Source organism: Cricetulus griseus, chromosome 2, assembly GCF_003668045.3.
Source record: "Cricetulus griseus strain 17A/GY chromosome 2, alternate assembly CriGri-PICRH-1.0, whole genome shotgun sequence".
Taxonomy (NCBI): Eukaryota; Metazoa; Chordata; class Mammalia; order Rodentia; family Cricetidae; genus Cricetulus; species Cricetulus griseus.
In genome coordinates, this window is record NC_048595.1 from 172,218,888 (window position 1) to 172,233,449 (window position 14,562).

At 45.0% G+C, this 14,562-nt stretch overlaps 1 protein-coding gene across 2 annotated transcripts in view; it reads right to left on the reverse strand.

Annotated features, from left to right (window-relative positions):
• Positions 1–14,562, reverse strand: part of Gnal (G protein subunit alpha L) — a 118,208-nt gene that overhangs the window by 74,981 nt on the left and 28,665 nt on the right. The window contains exons 1-4 of one of the 2 annotated variants that reach the window (XM_027402708.2): positions 12,550–12,694; positions 12,224–12,296; positions 11,171–11,225; positions 10,917–11,036 (exon numbers count right to left, since the gene is read on the reverse strand). In XM_027402708.2, coding sequence (XP_027258509.1) covers positions 10,917–11,036; positions 11,171–11,225; positions 12,224–12,296; positions 12,550–12,694 — 393 coding nt within the window. Of the gene's footprint in view, positions 1–10,916; positions 11,037–11,170; positions 11,226–12,223; positions 12,297–12,549; positions 12,695–14,562 lie in introns of those variants that run through there. The other variant, XM_027402707.2, reaches the window with a different exon arrangement.

Here is a 14,562-nt window from a genome sequence, read left to right on the forward strand (position 1 = left end):
TACGTTTCAAATAGGCTCTCAACGTCAATAGGTCAATATAAAGAAAGCTTTTTAGTAGAAGCACACACATTCCCTGAATTTAGTGTGACACTTGGCTACCTACTCTCTTTAAATTCCTATTGTAATAACCATACTGCGTCCATTCAGAGGGATTCCCCACACTCAACAAGTGTTGATGTCTTCTGTTGAACAATGTAAAAATTCTCTTCAGGAGAGCTATGACTACAGAGGCTTCTCTGCATTCTTAGACCATCCTGAAGGGCTGGACCTCCCATGGGATTCCTTCTGTGACATAGGGTCTGAGAAGGTTCCCCTTGAAAGTGTCGCTTAGCAGGTGTGCTGGCTGTAACCCATCCCCTGATTTTGTCATTCCTGATTTTCCTCCCTGCTGAGTTTTTCTTTTGCCCAAGAGCCAGCCTCCCTTTCCCTGGGACAGCTCCAGTGCTTGTTCTGTCACAGGGTGCTGTGATTATTCAAACTCTGAGGACCGCCTGGACATTTTTTTTTTGGGGGGGAGGTTCACAATCCATCATCATTTTGAAAATGGAACTGAATGACCACTCAGAAAACTCTGGTAGTATCTACTGAAATACATCCATCTCCACTCACAGAAATCTAAACATGATGCAATGTGCCACATCCCAAGCAAAAACAGCTACCTCATGCTTCAGTGAAGGTACAGTGACAAACTCAACATGCTCAAGACTGACCTACAAAAATTAAGGGATAGCATACAAAATACTTTATATATATTACACAAAACAAGTCTGTTTCCTAAGAAAGACTAGCCTTGCTAATAGGAGGGATTTAAAATGGGGCAGGCAATCTGTTTCCTTAGGCTTTTGATCATTTGGCATTAGTGGTCAAAGTCATTAAGACTAATCTTTGGTAAGTCAGTGAGTGAATAAGGACAACTGTGTAGCATGCAAAGGCTGCAGTGGAAGCCTTGGTCTTTTCAAAAAACACACAAACAAACAAACCAGAAGGTGAGCCAGGCTTTGAAGAAGGGCTAACAAGATCCGTGGGGATCAAGTGTTAGGGGTAAGAAGAAAGCAAGCTTGGCACATGGGGTGGCAGGAACTCATTCTTGGGCAGAGATGTCAGACTAGGCTGTGAAACAGACATAGTCTCAGAAGAGACGGCGTGTTCTGCAGCCAGCTCTGCAGACTGTAGGGCAAGGGCATATCGAATGGGTCGCTCGTGTGAGAAGAGTGAGCCTGAAGTGATGTGCTTCAGCATCACTTTAGATGATGTCATCGCCACTTTGGGGTGCTGTCCTTACCAGGTAACCACCTGCCTGGAACCTTGCGATCAAATGCCCTCCAAGTGCCCTGCCTGGAGCTGTCTAACATATGGTTTCCCTCAGAGCGACAAAGGCTGCAGCTGATCTATTTAAAATAGCAACGGTGGATGTGTAGCTGATACAATCACTCCATATTTCCATAACTAAGTACTCTGGAATTTTGTCTCAGCCCCCAGAAAGCTTCTATACAATTCACTTCACTGTCAAATTTTATTGAAACACACTCACTTGGTAATTCAGGCTAGACAATTTTTATACTAAGAAAATTAATTGCAATTTGTATCTACATTTTGTTAACAGGTTCTCCTATGAGGTAGATGTATGTTGAGAGTTGAGGGTATGGTTCAGTGGTAGAGTACATTTTAGTGTGCCGTGGTCAAGCCCTGCTTTAGATCCAGCATGAGAAAAAAAAAAAAAAAAAAAAAAAAAAAAAGCGCCTGTTAAGAGAGGCTTGTTCCTCAGACACTTAGAGTGGGTGCTGCACTGACCACTGTGTTGACTGACAGGTCACATGCTGCGTATGGGTGGGGATCTGGGAGGAGGCCACATGAGAGAATTCTTCTATCTTTTAGATTTTATTTCATACACAAATATGTCCTAAACAAGCAAACAGGAATTTAAAAAGGAAACTGCTTTGTGTAGAGAGAATATCATGCAGATGGCTGCATTAGTTTACCCCACATGTCATAGCATAATAAAAGTACAAAATTATTTTAAGAGGTGAAGAAAACAACCCCACATCTTCTTGGATGGATGACACTCTTATGTGTACTAGTTAGCTTTTGCCAACTTGACACTAACTATACTCATTTGAGAAAAAGTGAACTTCAACTGAGGAACTGTCGCAATCACACTGACCTGTCAGTCATTTTTCTGATTAATGACGATGAGGAATGGCCAAGCCCACTGTGGGCAGTGCGGCCCCTGGGAAGATAGTGTTGGGTTTTGTAAGAGAGTGGGGTGAGCAAGCCATGTTGGGTAAGTCAGTAAGCAGAGTTCTTTCATGTTATCTGCTCTGCTTCCTGCCTTGGCGTTTCTGGATGATGAACTGAAACCTGAAAGCCAAATAAATCCCTTTCTTCCCAAGCTGTTTTTGGTCAGTGTTTTATCACAGCAACAGAGAAGCAAATTAGGAAACTATGCAAAACCAAAAACAGTTTACAAAGTCACAGTCAGTGCTTGAAGCATCCTCTTAGGAAGATCTCCATTACCCTGCCTCATCAAGCCTCGGTGTGCATTTCTCACAAGCCACAAGTGTTGACTCACTTCAGGCATAAGAATAGCCTACTTACTGTTCCTTCTGACATTCCCCAAAGAGATGGCTGAAAAGTTCAAAATATTTCCTCTCAGTTACATAAAGCTAGCAATGACAAGGGCTAGGATGGGCGCCAAGGTGTTCACTCCCAGGGCTTTGCTTCCCCTCTGCTAAACTCAGCAGCTAGCTTCGAAGACATGCTAACCAGAGGTAAGCTTGATACCAGAAGTGTTTTTGTTCAAATCTTTTCTAAGAACTTGAGATTTCAATGACATCATATCCAAGGAATTAAAAAATCGTTGCCTTAGCTTGTCCCTTAAAATTCATTTTTTTTCTAAGAAACTCTTTAGATAATAGTCATATAACTCAACTTCTAGTTTTTAGTATCATTATTTTATTTTTTTATCCTGACATGTTACTTAGGAAAGGTAGATTGGAGTTGGCTTCCAAAATGTTCTTCATTTTCTTAGTAATGGGTAAGTTAAGTCTAGCATGTTCCTGGAAATGCATAAATATCCTGTTTTTGGTTTTTCTCTCTTCTTTTGGAAACCAAGTCTTGCCATATAGCTGTGGTTGGCTTGGAGATCACTATGTAGACCAGACTAGCCTCAGACTCACAGAGATATGCCTACCTCTGCTTCCTTAGAGGTGTGCACCACCATGCCCAACTGTCTTCTTCTTACACAAATATTCCTATGATAGTTTCAGGACATCAGTCCATCTGAGTTACAGTAGCCTTTATTCTGAGGTACATACAACAACATGTGTTATCATGTCTGAAGCAGAATGATCTCCATTCTGCTTTATTTTCTTTACAGTATTGATTTTACCCAAGATGTTTGCAATCAAACCCAAGGCCTCACTTATGCTAAACAACAGCTTTACTAGTGAGATATATGTTCCCAGCTCATTGTAAGACTTAGAAGAGTCCAAAGACTCCAGCAACAGCCTTCCCTCTTACGTATTTATTGTGGTTCAAGGGTACCATTGTTCTAAAACTGGCAAGTGAACATTTGGATAAGGACAGGGACAGACAGACAGACAGACAGACAGACAGACACACACACACACACATACACACACACACACACACAGAAAGAGAGAGAGAGAGAGAGAGAGAGAGAGAGAGAGAGAGAGAGAGAGAGAGAGAGAACTAGGAGACATTACTAAAACTTACTTTTGAATTACCAAGGGAACATAGTTCAATGGTTCATTCCTCCTCAGGACCTAAGTCCTATGTGGCCCAGGAGAAGTTTTCTGGTAGAAGAAATGCCCCTTGCCCCATACCAAACCCTCAGAACACCATTCCATGGCAGACCTAAGAGTGATTTAATTCCAGGATCATTTCTCCAAAAAGAACCAACACTCCCTTCTGATGAGAACCAGTGAAGCTCTCCACAGCCCAAGGAGGAAGCTGAGCCCTGTAGTTGGCACAAGTGGCCTGTGCTTGCCCTCTTTCCAGCTGTGGTTAATGCCCCCAGCCTAAGTCACGAGGAGCCACTTTCTGCCCCTGGACCTCTGCTCTGTGCACATCAGATTACAGGTGGGAGCGATTCATCCTCATCACAGGAAGAAGGCGACCTTCATGTGTTCCTAATACCTGTGAACCACCCATGCTTGTCTCATCCCAACATCTGAGACAGGAAAGCATGGCCCCTGTTCATCTCTGTACTCCCAGTCACTTCCTGACTTTGCTGAAACATCAGCGAAGAAGCAAGCTCAGCTCATGTGACCCCTTCTCTCACCTTTCTTCCTAGTGTCCAGGATAGAGCCATGGAACCTCAGCACTATTTTCCACTTGCTGGCCAAACAGATTTCCACATTGGCCAAGTGCTCCGCAGATGGCTACAGAAACTAAACCAGGGTGCCAGAGGATCTCTCCAGTCCCCATATTCTTATTCTCTTCTCTCCCTTCTTCAGTTGGAGCTGTCAGTTAGATGTCCCTAAGATCTCACCCTCAATACACACCACTGTTTTCATTTTAAAGTATGATTCCTATTGTTCTCTATGGAATCAATTTGGCTGTCCTAGCTCCAAGAAGTGTTTGCCATTTTCATCAAACCCCAGAAGTAATTATAACAAAAAACCAGAGGTGCAAATTTAGAGAAAACTTGTAATTTTATTTTATTTGAGATAGCATCCAGATTGGCCTCAAACTCAAGAGCCCTTTGCCTCTCCTCCAGACCTTCATTCCCTTTTGGGAGGAACTTTTCTAGAAGTTTTTAGAAAACCAGAGAACACATCCTAGGACAGCCAAACTGTTTTATTACAAAAGTTCTAAAGGCTGACAACTTGACTAACAAAGAACCTGCTGCTCAAAATGTAAAGTACTTGGGGTTAACTTCCCCACCCAGGCCGTGGTTCAGGAGTCCCTCACATCTCATTGGACACATGGGGAATCCTAGAGTGAGTTAGCTAGGACTTGTGTGAAAACATGGATAGATATTTTCTTCTCATAGGACAGTATTTTAGTTAACTAAATAAAAATATTGTGAATATTTTAATTAAGAACAAAATTAAGCAACAACAATAACAAAATTCCCAGCAGATGCAGCAAGGCCTGGTTAGTGTGAAGCCACAGGGTCAGACAGCAGGATGCAGGTGGGCAGAAGTAGGTATGAAGGACTGACAGTGTTCGTTTGTGAAATACAAGTGATGGGGCTGGTATGGAGCTCAGTTGGTAGGGTGCTTGCTTAGTGTACATGAGGTTCTGGGTATAAACCCCAGCATTCCACAATCTACATGGTGGCACTACCTATAATCCCCAGACCCAGCAGGTCAAGGCAGGAAGTCAGAAGTTCAAGGTCATCCTTGGCTATGTATTGAGTTTGAGACCAGCCTGGACTGTAAGAGACTCAATCTGAAATAAAACAAGGCAATCCTTTCCCTGAAGAAATTAAGAAAATAAAGGGAAAATAAAAAATGTGAAAATAATATAGCAGGGGTGGGGCCTGAGGCCTCGAGGAAGCTGGGGACAGAGACGGAGCCAGGGTACCTGAAACACACTCTCCATGAGATATGTCTCAGAGATGGCACAGAGGTCAGAGGTCAGAGTTCCTTAGCTTGTCTCCATTGTGATATTTAGGGGAAGAGTTCCCTGAGGTGTGTTGTGTTTAGGGGACACTGATTCTTGGTATGGGACGAAAGAGACTGCAGGTGAATGCTATCTAAGGCAGGGTGGGACAACTCTGGGGTCTGTTAGTCCTCTATGGATGAAGGAAGAGTTGACTGAGAACTGCTATCTACTTAGACCACTAGGACCTCTGGGCTGATGACACAAGGTGAGGATGAGGGCCACAGCCTGAGCTGGAATCAGATGACACTGTAAACCTGACTCCACCAGCTCTTCTCTCTCACAGAGCTAAGGACACTCATCCCCAAGGTGTGTCTCTCAAAAACTGGTTGCCTCAGGCATCACTATGTTTAATCATATCACAGACACCTGGAATAGCCATCATGACCCCCTCTGATGCACTGTTGAGAAATTACAGGCAGCAATGAAGTAATGGACTCGCCCAGAGTCACATGACAAGCACTTGGTCTGGCCCCAGCCAGAGCATAATGGGCCAGGGGTGATGTTCCCCTCAGACAACCTGCTCCCTCTACTGCTTCCTTCCTCCCAAGTGGGGATGAAGAGGTATTTCTCCCTGACTATGCCTCAATCTCCTTGACAGCATGGAAACAGCCCAGGCCCATAGTCCCTCATTGTTGTGGCTCCTACAAGGCAGCATTCTTTCTCACCCAGGGCAGGAACAGCTAGTCCCTAAGAGTATCTCACAGAATATTTTCCATTTATTCTTCACCCCTGACTACAGCTGAGATGAGAGCTTTTTAGAAATTTATTTATATTTTATGTATATGTGTGTTCCACATGTTTACCTGTGTTGGTAGAAGAGGGCATCAGATCCTATTGTAGATGGTTGTGACCCAGAATGTGGTTACTGGGAATTGAACTCAGGACCTCTGGAAGAGCAGACAGTACTCTTAACCTCTGAGCTATCTCCCCAGCTCCTGAGATGAGAGCTTTTCCATGCCATATACAAAAATCTTTAAGCATCTCAGTAGCCCAAGGGAAGTGAGTTTTCACACTTTGCTCTACCAGTCCTGAGCTTTTGACATGCAGTACTCATGCAAGCTAGGTAAGTGCTCTGCCACTGAGCTACACCCCCAGGCCCTCTTCAGTTGCTTTTAAAACAGGCACATGACTTCATCAGTTTAAAGAGAAAAGGATGGGCTAGCTGTGAAGCTGATTTCCACTGCTGTGTGCACAATAATGTTTCCTTAATATGTGATATTCTAATCAGCCTGTCCCCTGGCATTCCACACTCAATGTCCGGAATGACACCAATGCAAGAGCTTCTGCCATATTATAGATTAGCAGATATTCTGTGACGTTATCAGTGTACAGAACTCTGTTGTGAGCTGTGGGGAGGAGCGCAGAGGGAGGGAGGCCCCTTCCTTGGTTGTATTACAAGAACCATAAGCAGCTGTGTCCTCTCCCTGGAGATTGGGGTCAGGAGACTTGAGGCCATGATAAAGAGGCTGGGGATTGGAGTACAGCTGTAGTTTGGGCTCCCATGGAAGATCTCACTGCCACTGGCTTACTGCCTGACACTGTTTGATCACAAGCTCCCTCCCCCACACCCCAAAACAGGGCCTGGGAAATTCAGCACACTGTGCTTGCCTTGTCTCCCCAAATTTCACGATACTGACACCAAATAGCTCATCAGATAGCTATGAGGTAACCGGAGTTTTTCATTTTGCACTCTTGGCTTGTAAAAGAATAACGGTATCACTTGGGTTCAAGAGCACAATAGCTTTATTCTCTCTCATTTACTGTTCATCATAACCATGAATAATACCACAAACAGCAAGTGCGGAAGTCTGTAGAAATTCCCAAACTGGACAATAATTTTTTACGAACACTTGCCAATTTGCTTTAGCAGTTTGTTTTAAAAGGTGTTTGCAAGGTAGCCTTCCTCCCTTTTCCTGTCCCAAATCTACCATCTTACCCTGGCCTGTGCCTGTCCTTTGCCCTCCCTCATACTCAACCTCTGTCTCTGTGAGTTTTTCCATGCCATTCCCTTATGCTCTGTGAGAGACTAGGCCTGGTCAATTGCCTCTTTTCCTTGCACTGTCATTTTTTCTTTCTCTGCCAAAGACTACAGGTCACTTGTGTGTGAGATGTGGTTGTGGACCTCTTATTCTAGAAGCGACATCTCTGGAAACTGACTCCACAGAATCACCCTCCGACCTTTCCATGTATGGTGTGGTCGCTCCCACATCTCGTTCTCTCTGCCTCCTGTTCTCTCAGTCTCTCTCAATAATTTTCTGTAACCTCTCTGAGCCTTTTCTTCCCCTTTGGATCCTGGCTTCCTGGATTTTTTAGAGGCAGAGCTACGGGAAGTCACAGAAACAGCCCACAGGATGCTTCTGGGTCCTTCCTGCTCTTCTTCATTTCTGCTTCTTGACTTTCCCTCACAGCACAACCCACAGAAGGCCCAGGATGCTCTTGCTGCCTCCATTTCCTCTTGTCCACATTTTCCTCTCAGAACGCCAGCTGATCTTGGTCAAGGAGGCTGCTGACCTTCAGGCTCCAAAGGCCATGTTCCTTGAAGGCCTACTTGGATTCACTTTCTCCACACTGCCCTGTGGTGGAGGTCTCTTTCAATCTTGAATAGGTCTTCTTAGGTCCCCTCATCTCTGCTCTAATTTCCCTGGCTTCATGGTGTCATGCTATGGTATCCTAGTCAACCTGTTAGCTACTCGGAACCTGGCACTCTACTTAGTGTTTCTCCAGAGTCTTCCTAGTTGGCCTACCCCACCACACAATCCCTGTGCAGGAGACCGCCAGTGTTCACCTTCTTTACTCCAAGCCTGCACCTCATACGCTGCATGCTCACACCCCGGTGTCTTCATGGTGATTTCCAGCATCTCAGGAAAACAAGATTTCCCCCCTCTTCCCAATCTATTTCTATTTTCTGTGCAGAAATACAGGCTCAATATCCACATGCAAAGATCAGACCATACAAGTAGTTCCATTTCTAAAATATATCCCAACCCTGGACCCTTTCATTGTTACCATTGTCAGTGCTCCACACCAAATCGCCCCATCATCCCATGTCTGGATAATTTCAGCCAGCTCCAAAATGACCATCTGCCCTCAACTCTTACCTCCTACAATCCATTATTCACACCTAGCCTGCATCCTGCATAAAGCACAACTCCACTTAGCACCTCTAAATTTTTGCATTCCAAAATATGAGTAATTTGAACATTTCCAGGCACTATGGAATACAGTCTATGAAGAGTTAGTGCATATAAGAAATAGGATTTTCAAAAACAATGTTATCTATTAGTATAAAGTTCTTATTTATATAAGTCTAGATTTTTTAAATAAATAAAACACTGTCATTTTACGTGAGCACAGACATGCAAAACCACAGAGTGCTAGGACAGAAAAAAAATATATAACAGAACAGCTCCTAAAAGTGTTTGCCTCCACGCTGCATTTTAGTTGTATTTATATTTGCTGGTATCAAATCCTCTTTTGCCTAATGGATAACTAAATATGGCTTATGATAATAATTTTATGAAAATATATGCATATGTCGAAAATGGTTGCTCAAGTTTTGTTTTTATTAAAATCTGTGAGATTTAACTCAAAAGTCACATTCGCAATGCCTGAGACAGCACAGGAGAGATCTGGGTTTCTGAATTTCAGATGGAAAGACTTATCTGCGAGTGTTCATGAGCAGAAAGAAAATGATGGAGAACTGAGCGATCAATTTTAACTTCTCATGTACTAACAATGACATTTGAAAGGAAATGTTTAGGAATATATAAGGTCTCTTATAATGACTTTGTGAAAACATGACAGGACAGTCTACATCTGAGGCTGAACGAGAAGGCCACTGTTTACATTTCTACCAAGACTGTAATTGTACGTGATATCCCCAATGCACAAAATGCCACAGAGAACATAATAGATGCCCTGTAGCTCCAGTTGGAAATAGGAGGCTTCCTGCTGTAGCAGAGGCATCTGGCTACTTTTCACCCATCTTACCATCTCCTTATCCCGTTTCCAGCCACCCATAAGTAAAGACACAGTTCAGAACTAATGTGCCTTGTGTCAGATGCCAAAGGTCTTTTACTTACAGTCTCACTCTGAACGTCTTTTCAGAAATTGTACAGATAGTTCTGGCTATATTGGGATGCTTATGCTTATCAGAAGCAAAACAAAACATACTAAAAGATGAAAATATAAGTTCTTTAAAAGGACATTGTTAGCCAGGCGTGGTAGTGCACACCTTTAATCCCAGCACCTGGGAGGCAGAGGTAGGCAGATCTCTGTGAGTTTGAGGCCAGCCTGGTCTACACAGTGAGTTCCAGGACAGCCAGGGCTATGTAGAGAGACCCCGTCTCAAAAATATTGTTATCCATTAATCTGACACAGAGCCCACAGGATGGCATTTTATTGGAGGGGCAGAGGAGAGGAAAGGGAACAGCAGGTGCATTAGGCTTTTAAGCCAGGGCAGGGCAAGGCCTGTTTACACAGTGGATTCTGTACTCTGGAGAAGCAAACCACCCGCCAGGCAGCAAAAACTCTGAAATACAGTACTGACAGGTTTATGCATGTACGCATGCATGTACATATATATGTACACACACACACAAAGATGCTCTTTTGCTACAACTGCTACACTATTTTTCCCAGAAACTTAGTATAGTTTAGATGTAGTTTCAAATCTGCTACATCAAACCACCAAACACTGTTTTAAGGAAGTACAAATCCAACAAGAAACATCTTGTGCTGGTTGGTCTCACCCTCTGGCACAGGCAATACTGGCATGGGAATGATGGGTAGAAGCTATCAGTGAGGCAGATGTAAACCGCATTGTATCTTGCCTGATACAACACACTGAATGCTGCTCCATTACTTACAACATGCACTCTCTTATCTTGTGGTCAGATGGACACAGAGCCTAAGGAAAACCTGAATTCTTTTTTTTTTTTTTCTTAATTCTGTTATTCTCACAAAAGCAGTTATACGCCAAGCTTTTCTCTCTGCTCATGTAGTTTATGTTTTTGCTATATGTGACAATGCTTTAAAAACATACCAGAAAAACTGCCGCAACATTTCTGAAAGACAAACCACATCCCTGATGGCCATCCATCCAGATATCCATAAAAAAGCGTTTCTAACAATCCCCATTGTCTTTGCTATTTTTAACAAGCACAAAAGAAGCATCTATAGGGTTAGGTTTTAGAGACTCCATGCTGCTTTCCACCAAGCAACCTCATTAGAAATGGGTCCACTTCTCACTATGAAAAACGCTTGAGCAAAAATTTTCTTACCTGGGAATATTCGAAGTCAGTGATAGGGGCTATGCTCTTGATGTAATCGGACCGAAACTGGTTTTCAGGATTGGCCAGTGGGACTGGAGGTATTATAGTACTCATTGCTGAAACGATTGTCTAAAATAGATGAATGGGGAGAAATGGAGAGATATAACAGGCAAGGTTAATCAGAAATATATACTTTCTGTTTACAGAGTGTGAGCCTAGCTTACTCAACACTTCCATTGAACAAACGTTGGGGGGGGGCTTACCACGATAGCATCTTTGACATTTTTCCTGATGTCCAGAATTTTCTGCTTCTTTTCCCTGCATTGAAAGAGAATTGTAATTAATTTCATTCATGATAGAAACCGACTAAGATTTTTAAATGTCCAGTGAGTGCTGTATCAGGTATCCTGAGTTCACTAGAGGTCAGTATTAACCCCCAAGGTATCAGGCAAGCTTTTACCACTTAAATGAAAACACTGCCCTCCTCTTCCATTGTGCTCTAAACAAATTGAATGTATCTGCTTTAAAACCTACAGTTTCAAGCAAACGTCAAGGCCACATAATCACAATTATTGCACACAATAATGGCTATTGCACACAAATACAACTTGACAGTTATACCCAAACCTATCCCTTAGGTTATAGACTGAAGTAGATGTAAGTGGGTTGTACTATAGAGAAAGAGTGTATTGCAGTCTCGTTAGGCTTCATATAGGTAGGTGGTTCTACCTTGGTGGATTCAACCAACTGAAGATCAAAAAACGTTTGGCAGAAAAACAAAACAAAAATCTGTATCCACACTGAATGTGTACAGGCATTTTTCCTTGTGATTATTTCCTGAACCATCCAACACGATGCATTCACAGCTTTTATTAACACATTTTAGTAGGTACTATGAGTCATCCAGAGGAGATACACAATAAATTGAAAGACGGTCATAGGTGTTTTGCAACTATTACACCATTTTGTACAACAGCTTTTAATATGTTAGGCTCTCCAGAGCCCTCCCCTTCAGATACTAATGGATAAAGGATCAGGGTATTGGCCGAAGGTTCAGCGCCACACCGGTGTTAGAGACCCGTTCACCCAAGAATCCCTAACAAACTGTATTTTGACAAGCCGTTTACTTTCTAAACTAGATATCGCCAAAGAAGGGTTTGCTTAAATGGAGCAAATTCTATGCTAGATTTCTACCTCCCACGCCCCCTCCCCCCAATCTATTTCGTTATCAAAAGAACTGCTTGGAGAAAGTACTTCTGAGAAAAGATGGGGTTGACGTAGAATTTAGAAATCAAATCCAAACTGGGTATCCTTACTCGGGGTTGAAGCCATTGACATGCAGGATCCTCATCTGTTTGACGATGGTGCTTTTCCCGGACTCACCAGCCCCTGCAAACAAACAGAAATGTGGTCATTCGTGTCCTCCTATCAGGCCGTACCTACTCAAGGCGTTCTTCCCTTACGTGGGGTCTTTTGAGTACACACCAGATGTGACTCTCAGTAGTTCAGCCTGGCCAAGTTCCTGCGCCCGGTGGTGCGCAGCCCGGTTTGTCTGTGCCGGTGGTGGCGGTGAGTCCGGGACTGTGCACTCCCGGACGCTGGGAGCCGCAGGGGTCAGAGTGACCATGCACCCTGGCCTTACCCAGAAGCAGCAGGCGATGAGTCGCTTTGTAAGCCAGGCGCTCTTTCTGCAACTGCTTCTCGATCTTTTTGTTGGCCTCACGGCGTTCTTTTTCATCCACGCCCTGGTCTTCCGCTGTCTTGCTGCTGTTGCCCAAACACCCCATGCCTGCTGGCTCGCTCTCCCGTCAGGCAAGTAAGAAGCGCGAGAACCCTAGATGTGCTTTCCCGCGACGGGTTCTCCACTCTCTGATGCTGAAAGATGTGGCCTGGTCTCCGGAGGATATGCAATAGCACGTTCTTCTCCCTCCTCTGCCCACCGCAGGCTCCCGGCTAACCTAACGACAGCGCCGGGAGGCAGGAGCGCCCAGGGAAACGCTCCTTAAAGGCAGGTTGTCTTAGGAACCTGCGAGGGAAACAGCGCTCAGCGCACAGCGCACAGCGCAGAGCCCCGGGGCGCCGGGCTCTGCCTGAGACAGCCGGGTGGCACTGTGCCTGGGCTCCGCCTCCTCCTGGCTCAGCACCGCCCCACAGAGATGCCAAGAGGGGCAGTATGTAACCAAAAAGCAAGGTCCTGCCTTCGTAGTGGTAAGCGCGCGCCGAGGGTCAGAGCTAGCACCAAAAGACCCCTACAGGGCGACTGTGGCCATCTGTGAGGCTGGCCATTTCAGCATCACGTGTGTGCCCCGTCAGGGTGCTGCTCCCCTGGAAGGAGTAGGGATAAGAGTTGGCTTGGGGGCTCAAACGAGGGTTTTCCTAACCTGGTGGCCAGAGAGGGACAAGGGGTGCTTACACGCTGGCCCTCGAGGCTTCCTTGCACCCCACACCCCAGTGCACGCGCTCTGCTGCTCCGCTCCTCCGGTCTCCTCCAAAGCCTCCTTGTTCCCAAGCAAGCAGGGACTTGGGATCATGCATATTCTATCAGGGAGGAGGATCGCTAGGAGGCTCATCAGTCACATCGCTTTTGCTCCCTTTAGCTTCTAGACTGTTCCAGCTCGCCCCCGCTACCACCTTTCTAGCCCATCTTTAACTCCAGCCCCCGTTATCCTCTGCAGTGCTGTCGAATAGTTTCACTGCTTCTCTAGAACACACCATGGTTTTGAATTTGACCTTAGAGCAGAGGAATGGAAGAGGACAGGAGACTGGCACCTGCTCCTTTATTGTGACTAAAAATGAGAGCCCTTAGCTCAGCTAACGTCTGCACTTCGTCTTCACAGTGCAAGAGCAGGGGATGAGGAGGGCAAAGAGGTGACTGGGCCCAGGTATTGAACTCCAGCACAGAGACCTGGACGTGAAAAGGAGTCCTAGAGACCATGAGAAGTTGATGGTCCCCAACTAGGCGACAACTAGGTACTGAGCACAGAGTCCTACAAGCCTTTCTTTGTTCAGGGGTCTTCAGGCCTCTCATTTCCCCCTACTATCAGCATGACCTGGCCTGTGTCCCCAAGAGCAGACACCAACTGTGTTACTTTATCCCACACTCAGACCATGCCTCCTTGGTCCCTTTCCTTCTGTCTGTCTCATTTCTTCTGGTTTCTCTAGCTTTATCCCTTGCTCCAATCTCTCTCCCTTGGCCCCTCTCTCTCCTGGTGGGGCCCGTTTTTCTAAAGCATGCAAACACACACCCACACTGCCCATTGCAAACCAAGCCCTTCAGTCTCCCCTCACTGGCTCTGCCATTCTTCCTTCTTCCAGGGTTCCAGTCTTGCTTCTTCCCTCGCCGGACAGTGGCCTGAGCTCCTACACTGGGAATACCCTCACCAGGATCACCAGTAGATTTTGGTGCTTCTGGTCTCTGTCTTCCAGATAAAGCCAGTCTGATCCTCTCCTTGAACCTTGGCTTTTAGCTGCCACACACCCTCCTTTGAGTTTGCTCATCTCCTCTACCTAGTGGATCTCAGCTCACCTCTTCTCCCCAGACACAATTGCCCATTGTGCCTACCCACACCTCCAACCTGCTCCTTCCCTTCTGCTTTCTGTGGGTTTTCTAAACCATGAGATGTGGGAGTATCCCTGGTTAATTTTTTTCCCTGCA